Source organism: Haplochromis burtoni, unplaced genomic scaffold, assembly GCF_018398535.1.
Source record: "Haplochromis burtoni strain Fernald_Lab_line unplaced genomic scaffold, NCSU_Asbu1 Contig_2, whole genome shotgun sequence".
NCBI classification, from domain to species: Eukaryota; Metazoa; Chordata; class Actinopteri; order Cichliformes; family Cichlidae; genus Haplochromis; species Haplochromis burtoni.
Window position 1 is genome coordinate 4755448 of NW_024582363.1, and position 26141 is coordinate 4781588.

The window sequence follows — 26141 nt, forward strand, 5'->3', positions numbered from 1 at the left end:
AGCACAAGCACGCCAGGATTCACTTCAGGTCTTTCTACCCAATTTTGCAAGTTTTCTGTTTAGTATTTAGGGTAGAATTTAATAGAGTAAATCACTGTAGTGGGGTTTAAACAACCACTGTTATTTAAAGCACTTTTTAATGGTGCTTCTCTACCTGTCCACTTTCTACTGAAGTTTTCACATTTCTACTGGTATTTCACATATTTCCATTCAGTTCTATTTTGAACCACCTATTTCCACTTCTGCTGCTGTTTTTTTTATCCAGACTATGCTTTTCCTGGCTGCAGTGGAGGAGGAAGACCAAGCAGAAGAAGGAAGGAGGGAGATGGCAGAGATCCTGCTGTCTGCTTTGACAGACAGACACCAGCAAAGACAGACATGGAGAGACAGGTAACACAATATACCACCAACTTTGTTACTTCCATTGATCTTCAAAAAAACAAACATCTGTTGATATGTAGTCTATCAGTTATGAGTCCCTATTTTAAATGGAAATGCCATCACACTCCAATAATAACGTTTATTAATTTTCTAAACTGATTTGATCAAATATAAGTAATGCATGCATGTTGCTGTGATTTCCTCAAGATTACACAAACCAAGGCAGAAAGCAAAGATAATATCTCATTTCACCTCATTTCACTTGCAAACCCAGAGCTATTATTATAGCTCGTGTAGTGTTGTTGCAGTAGTAAAATGTGTCAATATCTAGTTCTCAGTTAAGAGATTTATTAACTGTGATCACATCATCAAACAAAATAAAAAAACGAGTTGCAAAAGGTGACACATCAGGCCTACATAGCTTCAATGTGCATTGATCATTCATTTTCAGTGAATCGGTGTGAATTCCAGAGATATGCAATGGTGTGGTTGGTGTTGGTTTGAGGTCCTCGGGCCTGGCGGTTATCACAGTTATCACAATGACACATGTGTCTTGGATAGGCCCAATCACTTCCTTCCCTCCAGATAAAGAAGGAGAGCACAGGGGTTAGAACGTCGGTTATCCATTCAGATAAAGAAGGGCCTCACACATGCACCAGTGTTGTTTTAGCTGTTCGTTTTAGCCATTTACTCTCTCCGCCAGCATATACACGGACACATACAAACACTACATATACACATGACCACTACATTCACATTTGCTATACTCTTTATTGTCTCTTTCAATAGTTTTGACCTCAGAGTTACATGCAGACAAGAACCCATATGTGAGAACAGACATTTCACTAAACCTTAGTGAAAGCAAAGCGGCAGGAAGATAATTCAAAGGCTACAAATCCATTTTCTTTTGAAAACTTCATGTTAAATTCCTGTTGTGCTTACGCCCTCATATTTCTAAGGCACTCTATTCTTCTATTCTATGTTTTGCATTGTCCCCTCTAGTTGACCCTTAGATTTGTCCCATCCAGATGAGTCTTGTAAACAGGCTGTTTCCACACACCTTGCTTTGCTGTGTCAACGCCCAGTGCCTCACAACTCTGATGTAGGGCCTGCTCTGATAGTGCATTCCAGCGGCATGTGCTGAAAGCTAGAAACCATCTCGCCACCCCCACCCTCAAGTGAACATCAGAACTGTCCCCTACCATCGCAGTTCTCCCGCACCACCCACAATGTGATGTTACCACCAGCTAACAATGTCTGACCCTACATTTTGCTCAGCCCACCCTAAGATGCTGACAACCAGCATCACTGGCTGGGACAGGAAATGCTCAGCCCTTGCCGGCAGAGCAGACAGACGTTTACTCTATCAGCAGTGAAAGACTGATTAGATTAGTTTTGGTGGAAGGCACATGTCCCACACAATATGTTTGAACTCCAGCTGCTCCTGATACCTCTTCTTCCCCTTACACACATTCTATGTCTATCCCTAAACTACACCACCCTCTCTTACAGAAAAGCCAGGGGTCATGCTGTCAAGTGGCTGTCAACAGATAGCATTTTCACAAAACTAAACACATAGCTATGCGCAATGTTAAGTGGGAAGTACTGGTACTGATAAGCAATTTGATGAGGGTCAGGGATTGTTCGACTTTGTTGAGCATGAAAAAGTTTTAATTTCTTCATGCATACTACTAAGAGGCAAAGTCGTTATTTTGAATTAAAGAAGCACTTTATTACAGAAGACGCAGAGTGAGGGAATTGTAGTGCACTCCAGTCAGATGTATTCAAACCATCATTTATTTTCATAAAAGCATTCACTAAAATAGGACTAAAATTAATTTGCTGATTCATTTTGTTGCTTTTTTATATTTAGCGTTCTAATTAGGTTTCCACACAATATTCAACAGGCAAGCTTTCATCATAACACTGCCTTTTGTTTCCATGGTTTCCATTCAGCATATAATACTTGCAAAAATATAATGGAAAAAGGAACAAAAAAAAAAAGCATGATTGATGACTTTTGCTAGAGGCCCATAAACATAAACAAGCAGCGCTGATTGATTAAGTTTCTCACTGACTTTTGTTTCTAAAACACCAGTTAAAGTAGCATTCTTTGCTGTGGAACTTCGGCCTACCAGCTGCCATTGTCTGCCTGCGAGCCATTTTTAGTACAAGCAAGAAGGAAAGAAAGAGGAATTGGAGCCGGTGACCAGTGGTTCTTCACCATTGACTTATAGGCACTCAGAGTGAGTGATGCCTGCTCTCACCGTGCTAGTGGAAGCAGTCCATTCATTCACTCTGAGCCAACGAAGTTATGAGAGCTTTTTTATTCTTATGAGCTTTTCTGGTAACTGGGTTTTCCTGATGCACATGGTGAATTCTTTGATAGATGCTGCCCTCCATGTCCCTTTGGTAAATGCCCCGTGAGTACCCTGGAAATAGATGGATTATTATATGGGTGGGTGACTGTGCCGCAGCAGAGCAGTTCAGTATGCCACACAGGAAGTGCAGATTGAAGAGCAAGACACAACCTCTAGGGAGCAGCTCCATTAGGATAGAAAATGGCACATCCCAGTGGCACCAGGAAGGTTTTTGGTTTAACAAAGGTAATGAAGGATCCACACTGGAAGTACATACACAGAAAATTCTTCAGCCTACAGTCTTCTGCAGTATATTTAGAGAATTGTTTTGTTTTATCTTGCTGTCAATGCTCATTATGCATTTTTAGACGCTGTCTTCAGTCTGTGTGCTTACAGTGTGGCTACTGTTGAATATCCTGGATGAGGTGACCTCATGCTGACCTTGCAAAACCTAGAGGTCACTGCTCTGGGCATTAGAAAAAATAACAACAACAACAACAAAAAGCTTTGTCACAGCCAGCAAGCAAATACTGAAGGGAACAGCTGCGAGTTTTGTACTGACCATGCAAACTGCTGTAGGCTTTGTAAGGTCATTATATGATAATGAAAATCATTACAGAATTACATGGGGGTTTAGGACATGAGAGCAGTAGGGAGGGGAGGGGAGGGCCACATTGGGTTTGATAAATGGACTGTGAAGGTGCCCATCTGGCCCTCTCTATGGCTTTTTCTTCCTGCTCTTTTATCCATTCTTATCCTTTACTACCCCTCTTTCATTCCCCTTCTATGTTCTCCAGTGGGCCAATGTAAAAGCGAGAAGGCCTGAAGTGAAAGATTAACAGAGTGAAAACCTAACTCACCTCTGTGGAGTAGAAAAGAGGAGGGTAGACAGACGGAGGTGTTTATGATCCAAAGCAGGGTTTGTGCCTGACTTGGCAACCCTGTCTTCCCATCTCTGAGTGTGGGCCAGTAGGAGAGTAGGCAGTCATTGACCTTTGGCACTGGAAACAGTTGGACAGCTCAGGATGTGTGAACAGGGTGTAGTTTGGAGGCACTGGGGTGGTAATACATTACAAGGTTTAAAATAGGCCTCTTTATTTATGCTACAGTTGCTGTTCTCCTCGGATTATTGAATGGAGGACAACAAAGACTGAACAAATTTGTTACTGAATCCTTGGAACTGCTGCAAATTAGCAGCATTTTGGATTCATACCAAATGAGAATAAGCAATGACGGACATACACTATCTTACACTGCAAAGATTGCTGTGATAATGGACTACATAAATAAATGCGTACAACTAGGTTTTCTCTCTTTTAAACAATAGATTTTTTATGTTAAAGTTAGATAATATCTAGTTTCTTGTATGTTTAGTAACATTCTTTATATTTAGTTTCTACCTTAGTTCCAAAATAAACTAATTCACAGTTTAAAAATAATTTTTGACAAGTGTCCTGTTGTAATTGTATTCTAGTGACCTCTTGAAAAGGAGCTTATAACACTGTACAGGTTGGGATGGATGTCATTGTCATAGCTGTACAATCAGAATTTGTGGCGTAATACATCTGTTGTCCGTGTTTACTACTTTTCTCCAGTGTGCTGAAAGTTAGTGAGGTCTTTATCCTAAGACAAAGGAAACATCAGCTGACATGGCAAGCAGAGTTAAAAGGGCAGAGAAGGAGGTCCACGTGTTCACAGCTGCACTCATCACTCAGCTGTCCAGTTTGACCCATGACCCCGTAGGGTTGTCTCCCAGCCTCTATCGGCTTTATGTTTCCTGCCATTGTCATCCACTGTTGTCCTCACCTGGACAGGCCGCTTCTACACAAAAGGTCCAGTCTGTCATCAAACCCACGGGTCACTCAGGGCCAGCAGGGGCTAGAGAGCTGAAGTTGAAGCTGTGCCCAGCCAGGGATGACCCCAACAGTCTTGTCAGCTACCAGTTGCACCCCTGTAGAGATGCATAGTGACAGAGAAAGGAGAGAGACCTTCCTCGGCTGGCACTTCATTCTCAGAGTGGTGACATTTCTTTTGTGTTGTCTCTGACAGACCCCGCCCTGATTCCCGTGCTGGGGCGAGAGAGGGAGCTCGGAGACAATGGAGGTCCCTCTGTACCAGATGGGAGTTGGAAAGATTGTCAGTATCGTGTCCATGATAAAGACAAACAGGTCTACTAAAAGTTTTAGAAGTGGTGGCACCACACTGGGATTGCTCATGACATAGATAACTCACTCAAGTGTTTACAGACACAAGTTCCCATCAATCTATCAAAACTGCCATGTGTCCATGTGTTATTGTTCTAAAAAATTTGTCATTACATGACTTTTTCATTTGACTTCACAGCCACATGTCTATGATGTGCATGATTTTGGAAAACAGAGATTGTAGGGTGCAGTGCAGAAAAGGTGGCATCAGATCTTAAATAAATAGGTTTAATTAGCGGTGCGGTGGTGATGTTTGTACTGGCATTAAACCAGTGGTCTGGTTTGGGGCAGGTCAATCCGGGCATGTTGTCAACTGTGCCTGCGTGATGTAAGTTGCAACTCGAGGTGACAGGTTAATCAGATCTCCCAGACAACAGCCCCACATTTACATCTTCATCACTCTCACAACAGTGGTCCTGTTTTGCAAACAGAACAGACAGGGCTGGCCCAGTTTGTTTTCCTTGGCACGTGTTACAAGCCAGTAGTTTTGCTGGGTGCATACTTGTATCTCCTTACCCTAAGGGTTTCTCTCCTGCAGTGGTGGGTAAACACCTGTGTGTGGTGGGCTGAACTCCCAACCCGCAGCCGTGTTCTGTACCTGTGTCTGTGTGCCTTTTTCTTTGTACCACCTACTTTTGCCGTCATCTACATCGCTGTGTTTACTTTATTCTGGGCACTGAGGGAGAAAACAAATAAGGACATGTCATCTGCCTCTTTTATCGCCGGCCAGCCTGTAATTAGCGCAAGCGCAGTGGTTTGCCTAAGACTCTGTCATCTAATTTGTCTGTCTTTATCTAAAACATGTCTGTGTGGTCCCTTAGACCAGTTACGTTCGTGCAGCGAGATTGTCTGCGGCCTGGGTGTTTGTGAGGTGTGTGTTTGTGTGCGCTTGATTGTAAATTATGAGTTCTTCTCTCATGCACCCACCCCTGTTAAGCAATCAGTCAGTTATGCATGACATGTCCTGACCTCAGCAGAACCTCACAGCTGCTGTTTCCGTAGTAATCGTCCTCCCATCTTAGTTTGCTCCCAGGCTAGAAAGTACATCAGAGTATGCCTTATTCTTGCATTAATTTGTTTTGAACGAGATGACAGGTGATTGTATTTATTTACCTTCTACTTACGGCATAAACAAATTTTACCCATGTAAATATGCACTTATCTCTATGCTGCCTGTTTCTCATGCGAGTTAGTAATTAGTTGTTAAGGTACATGCTTTCACTCGTTCTGTGGTTTGCTGTGGGAACAGAAGGCTCACATCAGCAGCAGTCAGTATCGCACTCATACTCTCTTTTGTTAAATTCCTCTGCTTATCCTTGACTTGATTCACAAATGAAAACAGTATTTTCATAATTATGCCTTTCACAGTAAGAACTTGGCAAAGAAATGCGGCATAGAAAGCGGGAAAGAGAGAGTTGAAAATGTCATTAAAAGTCCCACAGCCATTTAAACACACTTGTTGCACAGACAGCTGCCCATTAAAAGCTGCCTTTTTAATATGGAAACAAGATTTGTGTTTGGAATAGACAGTGTGGTAAGGGGTGGGGTAGTTTTGGGCCTGTTTTACTGGTAGTCAGGAAAACCAGGACATTCTTTCTGGTCAAACCCAACATCCCATAGAGCTGATAGAGCATGATTGGGTGAGGATGTGTGGCATGCATGTGAAACAAACATTGAGAACATAACGTTATGAGAAGATGGAAGTTGTGCTCACAGAAATCACAGTTTTTACTGTGTATCTGCTCTAAATCGAGTTTGTTTTTGAGTACTGTGAAGGTGCTTATTTGGCCCTCTGTACGAACCAGTTTTATTTAAATCAATACGTTAGTTGAAACTGTACCACTGGGAACCATGATAAAGAATAATGGGATGTGGAGGCCTCATTTAACACAGAGACAATCTGTTTAACAGATGCTTCTAAGATTTCATTGTGTTTTGGATTTTGTTTATTACAGGCACTTTTTTTTGGGAGGTTAATTACTTTTGTGCTGCTGTTTAATGCTGGAGTCACAGAGCTAACTGCAGCAATGTATGCGGTATTTAAATACACACATATGTAGATTTTACATGTGTGCACGCCACATGCTCCATCCTTTCCCTTTTTCCCTGATCCCATCTACCATAACCACCCCACCTGGGGAGCCCTCCAGCCCTCCCACTCCTTATACACACATCTTTCTCCCCTTCTCTGTTAATTATAACCTACACTGCTGGAACACTTCATTTCATAGCAAGCATATTGTCTCTTCAAGGCTGGCAGGCAGGTCATAAATTATCCTGAAGGTGAGGATGGAAGTTGGAGGAGATAGTTATGAAAATTTCATCTGTCTGCCGTAGCGGCCGCAGCTGCTCCTGTCACTAGCCGTGTGCTGGAGGAATTACACCGGGTCAGCTTGTGTGTGTGTGTGTATGTGTGTTGGTGTGTTCTTCAGTTTGTGCATATGCATAGGAACATTACCACGTGTGAGCAGTTACAACGTGCACATATATATATGGCACTAATGCATGCACGTCTTTGTCCCTGTGTTTGTGTGTGTGTGTTGCGTGGCAAATGTGTACAGCAGGTTGGCCAGGTAGGACCTGCCTGTCAGTGAGTGGAACATCTCTGGCGTTTCTGTCACCCCAGGGCCCCCAGCTTTGCCCCGAAGCAGGGAGGCTAGAAGGGGGGACAAGCTAGGAGGGCCGTCCCCAAGCTGTCTGTGTTCATTACTGCTACAAAGACGGGACGTGGCCGGCAGGTGGCCAGACCTTTAGTCCTTACCTACTGTGATCATCTGCTGCTCCACTTTTTTGCATGTCTAGGTGGGTGGGTGTGCAAGCCACTATGCATGCTTGAATGAAAAGATTCAGAATAAACCTGTAACTTGTGAATTCGATTAGAGATGTGCATTTTGTGTTTGACCTATGAAATTGTGTTTGTGTATTTGTGAAAGCACATGGCTAAATGCACGTGCTTACGTATCTACACGTGTACATAAATCGTGCTTCTGGAAAATGGGAAGCTGTGCTGCTTTGACGCTTTCTTTACGCAGCATAGAGCGCCTCTCTCTCGACAGACAGCGTCTCAAAGTGGCAATTAGTAAGAAAAGAAAAGAAAAACGCTGTACAATCCCCTCCATCCCCGCCTATGTCAATCTGCAGTTTCCTGCAAAAATTCTATTAGGGCCAAAGTCCATAGCTGTTAATTACAATTCTAACTAGCTTGCCTCCTGACGAATGGAAGGCTTCAGCAGTGATGTTGGATAAAAGGGATATCAGCGATTTCACTTCCCTGTACAAAGGCAGCTTCTGAAATGGGTCATCAATCCCATAGTGATAAATGTCTTGTGGAGTAATGGCTCTCTTATCAGCTGCGGATTACTGGAGATATTTGTAATTAGTGTAGCCACACAAGTCCCCAACAGATGTTTTTGAGGGGGCACAATATTAAAGCCTTGGTTTAGTGCTAAATGGGAACTTTCTGAAAATAATAGGGATAGTTAGAGCTATTGTATTGTAGCAGGCATAGGTGATTCTCAAGAACTGAGTCAGTGGGAATCTGTGTATGTGCTCTGCTGCACAAAGACATACATTACACACAAATGTGTGAAACCATGTGTATACACATTCACGCACACACTCATGAGCTGTTAAGTACACAGCCTGGGGTCCATCCTTCAGATACTGTGCTCAGTAGTCACATGACTGTGGGAGCCACAGGGCTCCTCTTCTCCTCCTGTTCCTCCTCCTCCTCCTCCAGCCCTAGAGGTAGCCACTGCTACGCCAGGGGGAGTGAACGATTCACTTTTAACTTCCATTTCTCCTGTTTTGGGTCGAGATTCACTCGCTGCCCTGAAGTTTTTTTTCTTCTTCCTCCTCTTCCAGCTCTCATGAAATCACAATGTGATGTATTCAGCCTGAGGTGTAGCTCTATTCACAATGCAGTTTGACACTACCAAGCCTTGCTCCCTTCTGTTTTCACAATGTATGTGTACAGATGGCCTACTGACAAGTCTGTACCACTAATAAAATTGTCCTCGCTGTAGTTGACAGATACTCTAGAAAGCCTTTTAATATACACTTGAAAGAAAGGACTCCTGTATTTTGTAGTTATCTGTCTCCTCCTTATGTCTGTATATTAAAATATAGACATTATAGAGAGCCCGTACAAGTACAGCAACCGTTCAGGCCTGTTTTCTGTTGCCAAAATATATCCTTATGAACCCAGCCACAGACCTATACACACACATATACAGCCTGCACGCCACTGACAGACGTGTAAGCAGATGCAGCCAGAACTGGTAATGGCAGGTGATTATAAGTGGCACACGTGCCAAACTAATTAAACCCCTGGGTTGACAGCAGCATTTGGTAGCACTAGCATTCTGGCATGCTGGCATTAGAATAATTGTAGCAGCAGCACATTTCACCTGCGAGACTGCAGCTAACAGCATCATTTATTTTACAGCAGCCTGCACCGGATGTTTCAACAGAGGCTCGAGTTTCCCTGCTTTACGTTTGACATGTATGGCAACCCCTGCTGCAGATGGGACAGCTTTTCTTAATGCTAGTTGGAGCATATTTGCTCAAGGGTATGTGGTATTTATATGTTACATAGTCTTTAAGTGCAAAACAGAAATGAATGAGATGCGAGTACGTCAACACATATTAGAGATGGTGTGAATGAAATCAAACTTGGCCCTTAACTATAGCATCTATGGCCTGTCACATATTTTTTACTTCTTTTTTTTATACCATATGCATTTATTTGGAATAGGCAGAACAACTGTGTAACTGTGCACAGATGAGGCCTACACTTACTTGTTTTTTAGGTTTCAAACAGAGAACAGAGTGAAATATAGGCATATATAGGCAAGCTATATCTGTGGATCAAAACTGTTAATGGCACTTCTTGTGCTAAACACACCCTCATGTACCACAATGCTGAACTGACGTCACACCATTTACCCATAAGGCCATCCTTCTTATAGGGAAACAACTTCTCCTCAGTTTTCAGTTTCTCTTATGAGTTAAGCAAGAGCCCAGCACATGTTTTTACATGTGAAGAAAAAATACTCAATTCAAAAAAAAATCTGTGTTAAATTACGGGAATCTTTATTAAATGCTTCAGAGCCCTGACTCTCAGTGGTACCTGTAACAAAAAGATGTCAGACATACATGTATTAATGTGGTTATCAAAGGAGTTGTAAGGGGTAAAAGATGTCAAATGAAAAAGTTTTAAAATATCAAGCTAAGAAATATAGAAGTGATTTGAAAGATGGCAAATTTGTCCAGTCAGGCAGGCTGACCTACCTCTGCATGTCTCCCATTCAAGACACACTACAGCAGGCAGGCAGGAAGGAGACAAGGACAGGAGGATGAATGTCTTAGATTGTTGGGTTCTCAGGTCATCACTTCTCCAGCTGGAGGGCTGGAGCTGTAAGTCTTTCTCACAGAGGTCAGAGCTGTGTCAGGAGGCCAGAAACCGCAACAGGAGGCACACCTGCACACGCTCTGTGCATCTCTGTGTGTACATTTCTGTCTCGCGGGCACATACCTGAATAGTTGAGTAAGAATTTAAGAATACTTTCAGTTCTGTGGAAACTGTGCTGTGTGTTAATGAATTGACTGATTCATCTGACCGCCTTGTTGAGCAGGTGTGGCTAGGCCAGGTGTATACTGCATCACCAGGTGTCTGTGTGTGTTTACGCTCAAGGTGAGAGGTAAACTGATATTGTAACTGTTAGCGTACTTTAGCGAGTTGGGTTATGCAAGGTATTTAAGCATGTATTGTTAGATTTATGGTTTGCAGAGTTGCATATCACAGACTTTCATCTCTACCAAGCCCACATCCAGCTATGCACTAATATTTGCATGTTGTAAATCGCAATGGTGACAAATAGGGTGCATTCCGCTCCTACGCATTTTCCCCAGAGGTTTTGCTGTCGTGTCCACTTGCACGTAATTGCTTCTTTGCCTTACTGCACATATATCACTTGCTGAAACATCACTTACTTTTTTCAGGTTTTATTGCAGCGCCCAGACTGTGTTCACTCTCGAAAGCTACTGTGTTAAGCTTGTTGTAGAAGAAGTGAAAAATCAGCTCTTTGAAGGCACAACGAAGTGGCCGATGGCAGTTGATAGCTGGAGCTTAGTGGATCCTCATTATGTGCTGTAGCAAGCTGATTAAAACATTTGATTTGTTCTTGGTGTGTGTGTAAGTGTGAACTCAGATGCCTGTGTGCATCTCGTGCACGAGCAAGTGTGTTTGTGCGTGCGCGTGCGTGGAAGTGTAGCCCTTCAGGCTGCTGCGGTGTGTTATCTGTTTTTTCAACCTTGTCATACTAATTACAGTCCATATTTACTTACATTCTCTTTTTGTTTTCTGCCCTTGATAGGCATCTGTGAGTGCCTCTTTCTAGGCTGTTCTCATTAACAAACTGATGATGTGTGAAAGGTCTATCTTGTGATGATAGAGGGAGCTTTTCCCAAAAAAAAAGGTCATGATACGAATGTTGTCAGCTTTTCGCAATCACAATGAATAATTTCCTATTATCAGCGATGTTGTGTGGTTTTGCCAGTGAATTTTGGTTGGGGAATACATTGCAAAGTCTATTTTTAAAAATAATTTTAATACAAGGTTCCTGATCTGGAGATTACTATCTAAAGTCATATATATGTTTTTATTTTTTATTTATTTATTTATTTTTTCGTCTTGGGCTGTTGAGAGATTCAAAATGACGCACTCAGAGAATTTGAACATTACTCTCGGCTTATATGTTTCTGCTGCTCTGTCTAAATACATTTTCTGAGCTGCAATATTTGCACTGGCTTTCAATAAAGTATGGGATTAGCAGAATAGCAGAATGCGTTACTTAAATTAAAGAAGTATTTCTGCTCTTTTGTTTCTCACCTGTGTCGACCCTTGTCAACTTACTGATCACATTCACTGCATGGGTCGCTCACTGCACATCACCCTAAACCTGTCTTCTTAGAAACACTGTTTCTGATTAACCAGACCCTTTAGTTAACTAAACTGGCTACAACAAAATAAAGAACATCATTATGCAAGTGTGCAGTGAGTGTGTTAGAGCGACACAGACAAACTTACAATAGGATTTGTAAATGGTTAAACGGGACAGGATGCTGTGTGAGTATGCATGATGGGGTAAGCAGGGTAAATGGCCGACATCTGAGTTTTATATGGCAGAGGTGGGTGGTATGTTTTTGTGTGAGTGCATGTGGGGGTGCGGGATGAATGGTTTTATATAAGTGTGAGTGACTGATTTCCAGACACAGAGCACAGTGCATCCTGAATGGTTAAATGGCATTTATTCAGCCGGTTAGTCTGGGAAAACATATGGTGCCATTTGGAGGCCCAGACTGGTGCACGCTGTTCTCCTGTAATTAGACTGGCCCAGCAGAGCAGCTACATAACTGCTTCATGATAACCACCCTACTGTAGCCTACAGTGCTGCTGCCACCCAGCCCTGGCTGCAGTACAGGAGCAGCACACCACATTACACATCCTGTTAACACAGTGTTCAACACCAGTGACACCACAGCTTTGGCAGCTGGACATTTATGCTGAGGGCCAGATTTACTGTACATATGTTGGCAAACAAAAATGTGCACTGCACCTTTCATTATGTTTGTGTTTGCAATATGCATGAAATTTGATTGTGTTCTGCTCTTTGGTTGCATTCTTGATACATTTAGGATTTTAGTAAATACATCATATGTAGCAATGTCTATTACTAATAGTTTTATTTACATTGAAAGGTTGAAATAGGGTTAAATAAATGAACTTATAAATAAAAAAGTTGTATTCACATGAAAACTGTTGCTTATAAAACCTTAAGTCACTGTATATATAAATATCAAATCCATTTGCATGGTCAAACATTTGTATGAGCTCCAATTGAACATTACTCTCCTAGTCAAGTAAATATAGCAGACTCTGCAGTACTGTGCAATATATTGAACCACCATCTACTGAACCTTTGGCCTACACTTTGTTTGTCATTGTCATTTTGTGGCATACCTGAGTAGAGGATTCCCTATATCTATATTGTCTTGTTCTTCTTCTTTTTTTTTTTTTTTTAAATTATTCCCCATCCTACAAGGTTTTGGGAGCAGATTGTGGGTTGAATGTGTGGGGTGTGTTGGCAGAGCTGTTGGGTGTCAGCTGGACTGTTGTCATGTTAGGGGGGACAGCCTGGCAGCCCAGTGGGAAGGCTCTTTTAAAGATACACTGCTGGGAATCGAACAGAGCCAGTGCCTGGTCCAAAACATGAACACACACACATCAACACACACTGAGGAGGTTAGTAAGGAAAATGAACGCGTGTGGAAGGGGGGCATCCAAACCTGGGATAATGACGTTTCTTCCCTCATTTATAATATCTGACACCACCAGTCTGTCCTTTCGTCTGCTCACATCAGCATCCTTTCATAAAGACCAGACACATGGATAATTACACATGCAGGGAAAAGGAGCAGTCGATCTGCAGTTTATCTGATGACTACTAGAAACTCCCAAAAAAGTTCATATTAAAGAAGGAATATTTTACAATGTGTGTTTGTTTCATCTCTGCTTTAATCAAGCCTCTTTGGCTAAAAGTAGCATTTTTGACATGACACATCTTTAGAAATTGGGATGCAGCTTCACAGAAACTACTAGTTATTCACATCAGTATTTACATGATACTTTGTGGCATTATAGGACATTTGAGAAGAATTACCAATACCCTACTTTACACATTTAAAATCCGCTGTCAAATATGAAACTAGCTCCCATGCAACAAGAACACATATTCCAATTACATACTGTACTGCGTAATGTCTGTGTCCAGATTGGGCTGTCTGTGGCATGCTATTCCCTTGCTCTCTGTTTAGCAAGTACCGCATGTGAGAGGACTGTCAAATTTGCATATGCCGCCATGTATATTTCAGTAGCGTTTAACACACATCACCGCCAGTGAATTATGCATAGGGCCGGTACAGTGAAGATGCTTGTTTTATGCACTTGTGAAGGAAAATTGAACTGTGTTTTCTTCTGCTCATGACACTCAAGGCCCAGGGCCCATTAAAGTACACAGAGAAGGCAGCATGTAAATGGACTGGTGGTGTACATCCTATTCCCTCAAACAAAAGGGGCCTGGCATCGGTAAAGGCATCCGACAGGTTCTGACGGCTAGTTAATAGGATTCCCACTTCTCCAAAGGGACTGACTGAGGTACTGTTGTAGTATTCTTGTAGACCAATGCTTTTCTTTTTATATATGAATGTGCATATGTGTTTGTTAAATGCGGTGCTGTGGTAGAGATGAGTGACTGAATAATTCAAAACTGGCATGTCTCACAAAATGATGCAAACCTGTGCATGGATTGTCAGTGGGTGGAATAGAGTGTTGCTGTAAACACAGCCTAAAAGGGTCTTATGCATTATAGACAAGCCTTTTGAAACTGTTTTCTCATATGCAAATGGAACACAAACAGCTGCAAAGGCTTAATATGAATCTCTCACATCAAATCCAAATGAGGCATAGGGCTGTTTATGTTTATATTGTGTATGCTACTACTAGAAAAGGATGGAGGATGTTTGTCGAAGCACATGAAAGATATAATAAAAGACTCGATGCCACTGCTATCAGTGTTTACTTTAAAGAATGGGTGGTTAGAGCTGTATCTTTTCTACCACACAATAGTTGTTTTCTCATAAGCCTTTTCTGGACTGGTGAATAGACTGCAGAGGATGAGCTTCATTAGATATGTCATTTAAGACACCTATGCTCTCCCACTGCTCTATATTTATCCACTTGCAGGTTTCTAACAGGCCCTCGGGTCAACAAATTGTGTCCCTACCTGTCAGCTCAGCAGTGGACGGGACATATGTGGTGGATCGAGACAATATGAAGCCACCTGCTAGTCACCCTTCCTCCTTCTCTCCTTTCCTCTCTAGTTCCCCCCCCTCTGTTCTACTTCTTTTTGTCATACCTTGCCACTGCATGCAGTCGTGGCTTTCATATTACTCTATTTAGCTAAACAAGGGTCTGATAGTGGCCTTGGCTGAGTACCAATGAATCAACTGTTTATTTTTAGTTAGTTCAATTTTACCCACTGCTGTGTGGTAAATGATAGGCCTAGCCTGTAATAAACAATCTTGTAAACAGCTCTGCAGCTCAGCCCCTAATCGCCTTAGGGGCTTGTAAGAGCTTTATAACACATTTATTACCCCTTATAACATGTAGGAGCATCAGGCCTTAACTTAAGCTACATTAATTGCATTTCTTGACATATATTGACTTTATCTTTAAATTTGTGTTTGGTCATTCTCATGAAATATCTTGAACATCTTGAAAAGCCAAACTGTATATCATTCACCTTATTTAACTCTCATATTTTATTTTCTGATTTTTGGCTACCAAAAGACAATAATAACCTGATGTTGTAACATTAAAACCAGAAGAGAAGGGAATAACATTGATTATCTAATTAGCTTGCACTGGTCTGCCTGGAAACCTTAGGTCCTCACATTCATGTGTATTTTACGTTGATGAGCAGTAATCATTATTGCAGACCAACAGATTCTTCCAATGGCAAAGCACCTGATCCCACCAGCCTCCTTAAGCATGACAGTGTACCCTGCCACACAAACTGCTCTAGGAACACAATAAAGAACCCTCCACATTGATTTGGCCTCCACACTGCCTAGGTCCTAAGAAGAACCAAAGATAATTAGCTTAATTATTGTTGTTATTATTGCTGAAAAAAATAGATAAAAATCTTATTAAATGCCATCTAGTTATGGGAGTATGGAATGGGCATAAGGACTTTAAAAAATAAATTTGTATATTTTAAAACTTTGCTTATAATATCAAAAAGTAGATAAATAAGAAATATTGTATTATATATGTAGTATTATTATTATTTTAATGTTGTTTGTTTTATTATCTGAGACCAATTTGTCCTTATTCAATAGAAGAGTCCCTTTAGGGTTCTGCTTGATGCATTGTGAAACCAGAGAAAACTGTATTCAATACATTCCTCAATTATATTGCCACTTGGTATTCCGAGTCTGGTAAGAGAAAAGGAGAAACCATTACTTTGTTAGCCAAAAGCACACATTCACTCAGAACAGACGAAAGGGCCAGCATGGGGAATAGAGATATTTGATGTTGAATCTCCCCCTATTTACAGTAGGATGCCTGAATAAACGTGTTCAGAAGCTGGAAAGCAGCATTATGACCCATAACCCCAAGGTATTTGAAATGGAACAGCAGGACTTACTTTGAAAAAGAATAGGAGATGTGCTCTGGGCTCACTGTTTATACCTTGATGTGATTTGGACTGAAATATAAAAAAAGCCTGTTTATCTGTTCTTTCCCTTTCGTCCATTGTTGAAAATTGCGGGGTTTTGGAAGGGGGAGGCTATTCAGATGCGGCACACTACTGGCAGTGGTTTAAGCTGGTAAAATGTATTCAATAAGTATAATTTTAAATGTTCATGTTGCTTTTCCTGTCATCCATAATCACTATTTAAACCAGACGTGTCAGTGCTGTCCACGTAATCATTGCATTTTATTTGAAGGATGTATTAGATAGACCTGGGCCTTGTTGCAAGGTCCACATTTTCCATCACGTGTTCTTTGTGCAGCATTTTCCCATTACAGTTCATAAAACTAATTCTGGGGCTTGGGTATCTACTTTTGGTTTTAGTGGGGGTTTTTTTCTACAAATACCAGTTTCAGCCATTCTTCATTTATGCTTTTGTCTGAAAAGAGGTAGGGTATCAGTCTTTCATGTTTTGGAAAGTCTGATGAGTGTTATTTGCATGGACCTCCTGCATGACGGAGATTTTGGAGATGGCGTGGGGAGAGAAATACAAAATTGCAGAGTAAACCAATACCAGGCTAGTAATGTTGGGAGGATCCCCTTTCAAAGAGTAGAGTTGAATGTGTGCGCCTTATGTTTTTGATCTCTTACTGTACTCATTCCATTCCAGGCACAGTTGTTATCATAGTTGCTGTTGTTTGTATGTTATTTTAGCTTCTTTCCCAAGTAGCTATTTTGCAATTTGGGCAAAAATACAATTAAAGGTCCATCTGTTTTCAATGGTGCTAACGTCACACAGATGGGGTTGTCTATTGAAGCCATACCAGGATCCTGGCAGGTCAGATACTTCAGTAATGAACATGCTAAATATGCGACCAGTCTGATTTCATCATAACAATCCTGCATGGTGCTTGAATGTATAAATATAGTTTTACATTAAGTTAAGCTGTTGCACTTTAGCCTTGGCAGTGGTCTAAAAGAATAACAGGACTTATCCACTAGTGCTTTAAGTTTCACTTGCAATTGGGACTTGTCTCATTCATGCTATGCCTATATTTCATGAGAGTGGTGCAGTTATGGTGTTATTGTTGACAAACCAAGATTTATATATGGCCAGAGAAAAATGTCTAGTATTCCTTGTGACAATTTGTCATGCTGAAGCAAAGCAATAAAGGCCTTGAGCACGCATGTATATGGAATAACATAGTATTTCTGCTAATATTCCTTTAGCTCATCCAAGCAAATTATATCATTTTCATATATTTTGTTTGTTTAGTCTAACACCTCAATCAAATGACAAGGGATGTTCTTTCAATAAAAAAAAAAACAAACCCTTTTCAGATTGAGTTACTAATATTACATCACTAAAAAGGCCACAGTACTTTAGAGGCCACTGCAGCTTTGAGAAACTGTGGGATTTATCACATGCTTTCATGTTCACACTCCCCTCATTAGACTAGGATAGAAGGGAAAAAAACAACAACAACAAAAATGCTGACACTGTGATTGCTCAGTTATAAATGTCAACTTCACATCGATCCCTTAAGCTGTTATAGGACTATATCCTTTAGTTAGAGAGTTATATACTACTTCTTCGAGCTTGTTTCTTGTTGAGCTCTTACAATTAACAATAATGAGTAGGAACAAAGGAGATTGTTTTTTGTAGTTGTTAGATCAAACGTTCCTACTAAACATTCAGAACAGTAAACAATGTAATGGATAAGTGTGAGACACTATGGACAGCTTTTGGAAACTATACCACCAGATGCATGTCTTTGGGAGACAGTTATGCATCTGGTCAGATCACTGATTACTTCTTAACTACAAGGACCTATCTACTTCTCGTGCTTTCCAAGTATGCAAGCACTAACATTTCTAACACCGTTCTTTTACCCTGAAAGAAGCCTGAGGGCTCTGACCAAAACTTGTCTAATATAGGAAAATTGAGCAGCTTTGAACCTTTCTGTTTTTGATAACTACTTGGTATGCTTCCTGGAGGACAACCTGTGGGTTTGGTTTCCCAAGGTTTAATTCCTTTGATTAAATGCCAGGGCAAGATAGCTTGGCACTCAATAGGCCCTTTACCTTCCTCATATCCTCAGTTTCTTGGGCTTAAAAGCACCAATGCTCTCACCCCACCCCCCCACCCCCCACCCCCCCATGCTGATTGTTGTTTTCCAAGTTTACACCAATAACCTCTTTCCTGTACTTTCCCTCGTCCCTCATCCTGTTTTAGGTCAAGATGTCCTCTGTTCCTTTGCTCCGTTTATGCATTATGATTCATAACACAAGCGTGTACGTGGTACAGTACTGCGCCTCCCTCCCTTTCAGTGACCGAATGAAACTGACGGCAGGATCACAGCCTCCACAGATTAGCAATGCTCAGAGGGGGAACACAGTTGCTAGGGTAATTATGATGAGTGTTGGGCTGCCAAATACAGGATAATGCTTGGTCCTTATTATTATACTAGTGGATCAGCTCTACAAAATTGCAGCTAATTAAGGACAGGGTTCTTAGGCTGGCTCATTCAAAACACTTAAATGACCACCATCTACAGTTAAGGTCATGATTGTCTTAGCACTTTAGGCATTTAGACATCTAAGGAGATGATTTAAAAACTGGATACTGAACTTAGTAATATGTTGTCAGAGCATTTTACTACTTTTTATTAACTTAAGGCTATTTAAACGTGTTTATCTAGCTCAAAACTGGAACATCGTATAATGGTTTATTGTGTCAGGCACTTTTCTACTGAACTGAATTTGAGAACATTGAATTTCGTGCGCTGATGGCAGTGGATAGTTGCTAAATATGTTGTCTTAATTTATATGACCCTGATTGGTGTCAGTCTCAGTCAGACCCCACAGGTTTAGTTCTTGCATAGTTAAAGCATAACTGTTTAGGTCTTCTGTGTGTTTTCCTTAAATATTTGATATGTATCATGATCTGGGTCCAAAAATCCCTCAATTTTCAAATAACTGCCTCATATTGGCTGCATCTAGGTCCCGATGCCTGCTTTGATTGGCTCTGTGTTTATCAAAAGCTTTTGTTATGTATTTCAATTCAGCTGCTCAAAGACAACCGCTGGATTTTGATGGAGATAGAAAACAAGACACCCTCTAAAATTGGCTGACCCTTCCCAGGACTCTGTACCCTCTCAGCACAGAGATATGAGGGCACTCTGACATACTTCTGAGGCATCTTTTGTTGTTGTTTCTCATGGGTAAAATCTGCCCACTGCTATTCCATGAGAACCCTCCCTGTGCTCACACACGCACACACACACATACTCAGAGCCAAAATCAGTCCACTGCAAAATATAGAGCGTTGCAGTTTTCTTTCACACAAATCAAATCCTGTTTACTACTGTCTGAATATCACAGCTCGGATCAGATTAGGATCTTTGCTTACAATTACAAATTTATCACAGTACCTTCATGTTTTGTTTTCAAACGGTTGACCTTACTAACTTTCATGTTGCTTTTCAGGTTAAATATATTGATTCCCACTTCATGCTGTAGGTAAACGTCAGAGAGGAAATAAGAATTATTGTAGAGCTGCTGTTTACAGCAACATATGTTAGTGAGAAAATAATTCTGTGCAAGTACCATATGATAGAAATAGATTTGGCCTTGGGTTGGGGTTTTTTTCAGTTGCATTTTAAGTTGCAACACTCAGTTTACTCATGATATAGGTTAAGTTCTAGCAAAATATTATTGAACACTACTGTACCTTATGTCCATTTTAACTTTGGCAAACTATCTAGCCAATGACATGTGAGTAATGGTAAAAAAAATTCCCTTTTCACTATGTTCATATGCATTTAAGGATAAATGGATTAAGCAGCAGTTCAGAAATACCCACGATTGTAAGTTTCCAACCACACTACCCTATAAATGCAAATAGGGCAAAAATAGGTGTTGTTGGTCACATGTAAGTTGTCCTGTTTGGTTAATCAGTAACTTAACTAGAAGAGTGACCAGACCAGACCACCTTTGAGACCACCTTTGAGTTTTTTTCAAATTCTTATCGACAACCAGATTATTTAAAAACCTTGAGTCACACGTAGCCTCACAGTAATTTCCTCTATATGGCAGTTATCCTGTGCCATGCCATGACTCCCTAACACCAAAGCAATGTCCTATGGCATTTGAATAATGTAGAGGGTTGAGTCGTCCATCATGGTAGATAGCTGCGTGACTGCATTCATGTGCTCGTTTGCATATACGCCTGTGTACATAAATATGTGCAGTACTCAAGATGGGCTCCATTACTTTTGCAGCAGGGTATCTCTTAACTCCTATCTTTTTAATTATTTATTTCATGAACAGTATATATATTTTGTTAGGGGTTATTGGGGCATGAATAAGCGTGTGTCACAGCCTTTTCACAATCCCTTATGAGCAAATCCCACCCCCATCCCTGACTTGCCTCCAGCAGGCCCAGCTCAGAGTTCTTCTGATAGCCATGAAGGGATTTGGGCTGGATGGGCAGACCCTGACTGGGCTGATTGCTTTGAATGGCACTGGCTAAGGCTGCCTTTGAAAGCAGGGGTGTTGATGAGCGCCTTCTCAGAAGAGCCTGTGTAGTCACTGCCTCTGGGAGGGACCCTCACTAATACCCCAGCATAAGATATACAGGAAGAGGCAAGGATCACCAGTCACCCCCAGCCATACGCACACACACACACACACACAGTCACACGTAGAAATGAACATACACACTTGCTTAGACAACAACAGAAAAGTACTTTCAGTGAACTTTTTGACTTTTACTTATGTTGCCTACTAGTTGATGGATCTGTAAGTCATTCAAACTAGACGATTCAGTAACTAATTTCATACACCCAAGTTACAGCAGAGTGAAGTTCTTGATATTATTTAAGTCCTTACTCGGTTTGATGGGCAGCATGCTTGACATCTTTGTATACGTGTTGAATTTTGAAACCATGCTCCAAGCCGCTTGAAGTGTTGGCAAGAAAGGATTTCCGGAAGGTGTATGTGGGCTCACTTGTTTTGTTCGCTGTTTCACCTTGTCCTTTGGCTCTCATAAAACACCTTGAACATGAGAGAAGACAAATTACAGCTTCAAATGCAGGTGTCCAAGTGCTTTTTTATCTCTTAGCAGACCCTGAGGGAACATTACCTATGTTCCACAGGGCTGGCTGTGACATGGGAGCTGTCACCTGTGAGGCCCAGGCTATTGCTCTGAACAGGGTGGCCTTCTTTCTTTGATTGCCCTGTGCCTTCGAGCAAAGAGCTCTGAACTTTGGTTTGGTCTGGACCCAACACCCCTAACCCCAGTTACCCCTTGACTTTCACCTTATTAGTAACAGGAATGTCTAGAATAAGCATACTGATAATTAACATGAAAATGCAGTATAAAGAGAGTCACGCTCATTAGGATGATTGGTGCAGGTTAGGGCATGAAGATGTATGTGCTTTTGACTACTCCTCTTTACTGAGCTCATATATATATATATATATGGAAAAATTCCTAGGTAACGCTTGTTGATGTCAGTAAACTGTGTGTCAGAGTCAGAGTTCAGGATACGTGCTTGTCTTTCACGGCAGTTGAATGGCTTCAGGCGAAACAAGCTCATTTTGTGTGAAAGAGAGAGAAGGGAAAAAGAAGTAGCAGTAAATTACTGATAAGTGACAGAGAGCAGAGCTTATCTTGTGACAGCATCAGAGTGGAATGAAGGTCTGGTGTGTGTAAGTTAACCCTTTGACACATCTTATGGTGAGGCTGAAGGTGAGTGAAACTCAGACTTAAAGATGAATAACCATGAAAAAGCATAGAGGGAAATGGGAAAGATGGCAAGAGGGGAGTGGGTGGTGCCCGCAGCACGCCTGGTTTTATTTTCAATTGCAGTTTACGATTTTTCATGGTCATGTCTCCCCTGCCTTTTCAAAATAATCGGCTGTTGGTTTTTGCAAGTCTGGCCGCCTTTCATTTTAGAGGTTTGTTTTTGAAAAGGTTGCTATTATAGCTAAATGGTTTCTCTGCTTCTCTAAACACGGCAAGGCATTAGGCTGGGCTCCGGTTTCAGGGCCTGGCTCTTAATGAGAGACCCAATCACACAGAGGGAAAACACGGATCAGCCCTGCTACACCAGACCGAACCTGTGGTTTACCTCTTGAAACATAACCACACTCCTCTGCTCTGTTTTTCCCCCTTTCTTTTTTCTTCCACCGTCGTTCCCTTCACCTCCTGTCATGATTCTTCTCTTTTACAACCGAACATGATCAAAGTTGATTGCGCAGCTGCAAAAGTCAACACAGATGTGAAAATAAATAGATTAACACAATGGCCCAAACTTGGCCTGACAGTTAGCGTGATGCTAGAAATTAGCCTTCCCTCATATGGAAAGAGAGATTTGTGCAACTTCCAAAGAAGGCTTGAAATGTCATGTAAATATTGGTATAATATTTAGCTACAAATAGAACATGTTTGTCTGCTTGATGCTAATTTGCTCTGAATTTTTCACAAGTATCAGGTGCAGTTCCCTTCATGCTTCAGGGAGAAATACTGGTCTCTTGTTCTCACTCTGTGTTTATACTCACCTATTATATAAGTTCAGGTTATGATTTCTATTACACATGCTTTAGAGCTTGTGTGATGCAGGTTTCCTGTGCTAAACGTAGAAACTGCAAGCAATCTGCTAGATTTGGGTGTGCAGATGCTTCTTAGGACAGCAGGGTTAGGTGCAAAGGTAAGGATGCTACTCTGTGGTCTATATGTTGTCTTTTGCTAGCCACATAAATTGTTTGAATGTAAATGCATTTTGTGGAATCTTTGTGGAATATTGAGAACCCTATGGCTCGCCTCAACTCTTACTTGAGTGTACACAGAACTCTGCTGTATTTGCTGTTGAAGTTGTGTGTTCTGCGCTATCGACTCAGAAGACCCTGTCACTTTTCTACTGTAGCTGTGACTCCTGTAAAGCTATAGTGGAAAAGACGATGGAGGAGAAGAAGAAGAAGAGGCAGTCAGCAGTATGCATAGTCTTCTGTCACTCTGACACTCTTCAGTCTCCTTGCAGTGGGGGCTATGATTTATGGACGAGGCTCCATGTTGTAAGAACCTGAGCAGGATCACTCACTTCTCCAAGAAGAGAGATGGGAGAGAGCAGTCTCCTCTGTCCCTGGTGCTCCTTTTACACACCTATCTTAGCTCTTCTTATTTCAGTTTCTGTTTATAGTTTTGATGGATTATAAAAAAGCAATGCCAATACCTCTTCTTTTTCTTCTTCTTCTGTTCTCTTCCCTTTTTTCAAAGTGAGTGATTGTTAAACAGTTTATGTATTCTCTTTCTGCCTGTATGTTTATTGGAGGTAGTGAATTAGGTTTGAAACCATCACCGGAGGTTGTTTGAGAAACTTGAAAGGAAGCCCCCATAGCACAGTCCCCCTCCCTCTTTTCTCATCCCCCACCTTCACTCGCTCTCTTTCTTTTTCTGCCTCTCACTCTCTAGCACACAACCTCACACTTTCAGCACAGTTGTCACACAGTGGCGCCGCTATCTGCACATTATTAGTTATTACTTTATCGGCTCCCAAAGCTGTCAGAAGACACCCTCCTGGAATATACAGCAGGCATAAGCCATCAGTCCTCATTACGCTAGACCCGTGTGCAATTTACACCCAGCTGCCTCTCACACACCCATGTCAACATGCTAATGTGTATGTGTTTTGTGTGTGTGTGTGTGTGCACTTCTATGCAGATGACAGGGCTGCACACATATGATATGAGCACACCTTTGAGGGAATGCACTCACATGTACGAATGGAGCAAAGCTAATGTGCAACATGATAAAAGCATCCGCCGAGGCCTTTAAGTACGCGTTTGAAGAGAGCTCGGGCTTATGTTTTTTCAAGTTTAGTGCTGCTTCTTAAAACCACAAGGAGGCAGGGACAACATTGAAAAGTGCCGCTCAGGACAGCTCAAGCCCTGTTGAACACGCAGGTGTGCGGTAAAACCCCTGGAGGCACCTGGGACAGAACAGGGCCCAGCAAGTCAGACTGGGTGAGTTACTGCATTCCCAAGCAATACGCTGGAAACTAACACAAACGTCATATCACCTGAATAAAGAATCACTTGTGTGTGTGTGTGTGTGTGTGTGTGTGTGTGTGTGTGTGTGTGTGTGTGTGTAGAAGGTCGAGTTGGGGGGTTGTTAAGATAAAAACGCATCATATCAACATAATGAATTATGTTCTGATTCAGCCCTTGCATATTTTGCCTGAGGTGGCTGTCATGAACAGATGTACAAGTCAGTTTCTCATCATTACTGTTAGTGCTTGAGTATGAAGATTGTGCAAATCAGACCTCCTGCGCCGACATGCCATTGGATGCTTATTACACAGTCCTGTTGCCAGTGAATAATCTCTCTATCGTTTGATCTAGCAAAGTGCCCACATTAGCACTCACTAATTCCCTTGGCTGTGGGTTTGGAGACAGCACACGTTCCTGAGGCTTGCCGTCTCTCTGTAATTGTAAAGGTTGGGCCTCTGGATCCTTTTTTATTCCCACATTGTTTTCCAAGAGGCATCATTTGGGCACACATACCTATCAGTATTTCAGTAGTCATTTTTATTCTGTTAAGATATGTGATGGGAGTAATGGAGTTGGTAGATATTGTGTAGTGACTGCTTAAGCAGTACTTTCCACAGCTGTCATCAAAGCGTGGTAGCCCAGCATCTTATTGAGACACTTTATGTTGGTCGTTCCTTAAACTTTATGTGCAAGAGAAAATTGATCTTATGTCCTATATCTCTGTTACGATTGTTTGTTTTAGCTTTTGGAAAGTATATATGGTGATGTAATTAATAAATAATGAATTTTTTTGTTTTTAAAAAAAATTAAGCTAGGCAATTTGGAGCGTGTTGGCTTGTATTTGGTTATTTGTGGATATACATATTTTGTATAGCCAGAGAATCTGTGTAGCATATTTATTTAGGAAACTTTTTGTGCATTTGTTATAAAAAATTATAGAGGACGCACTTTTAAGAAGGTCATGAATAGTAATTTTGCAGCATGCAAGCCTTTGAAGCAACGCTTTCTCCAAATTGGATATTGTGAGAGAGAGCCATGTCCCTATTTGTCTACTACTGCATTATCAAGAGAATACAGGAGTATGGATGGCCAGCAGCAACAGGAAGGATTTGCTAAGTTGCTTTTGGATAGCCGAGTCTCCATCCCACATAATGCTAAACACAATTATGCAAACAGTTTTTTCATTGAGAACAACGGAAAATAATGGCTTTAATATATGCCCTTACCTCCAGCGAGTGTTTTGTATGCAAATTAGGTGTGATTTCAGGGATGGAGAGGCGGAGTGTCTCTTGCATCCATCTTTTGTTGCCGGGTGGATTGAGGGAGATCTGTTATGGTTTGTTAACATGAGAGCTTTTGATTCGGATTGAAACGAAACCATGTGTAGAATTAGATTAAAGACAATGTGTGGTGAGTGGCGGCTCAGGCACGTACTGGACCTCACCCACCCGTACGCCAGCGCTCACCACTGTGGTCCCATTGTTTGGCCCGGCTTCTGTTGTGAAGTGGATTTTTGTCCTGTTTTTGTTCTGTAATGGGCTATAATAACTTATATAAATCACAGTGACTGAGCCGGAGCTCCTCGTTTTGGGCTTGGCATTGATGGAAGGTCTGGTTCTCCAGAGGACTAGTGAGCAGTAAGTCTTGTGTATGGTAAGGGAAAGTTTGAAAGTCAGCAGGCTTTAGGTTTGACAGTGTTGTTTTGTTGTGAAGGGAATCAACCTGAGGTTTTCTTCTGAGAAGGAAGGTCAAATAAAGAAAGAGGAAAGCTTTGATAGTGATCTACAAACAGTGTGTTAGACCAGGACAGGTGAAGATAAAATATA

At 41.4% G+C, this 26141-nt stretch overlaps 1 protein-coding gene across 2 annotated transcripts in view; it reads left to right on the forward strand.

Moving 5' to 3' along the window:
* Positions 1-26141, forward strand: part of fto (FTO alpha-ketoglutarate dependent dioxygenase) — a 113421-nt gene that overhangs the window by 52181 nt on the left and 35099 nt on the right. For both annotated transcript variants that reach the window (XM_042218470.1, XM_005912953.3), the window contains exon 8: positions 266-390. In XM_042218470.1, the coding sequence (XP_042074404.1) occupies positions 266-390 (125 nt within the window). The remainder of the gene's footprint in view (positions 1-265; positions 391-26141) is intronic.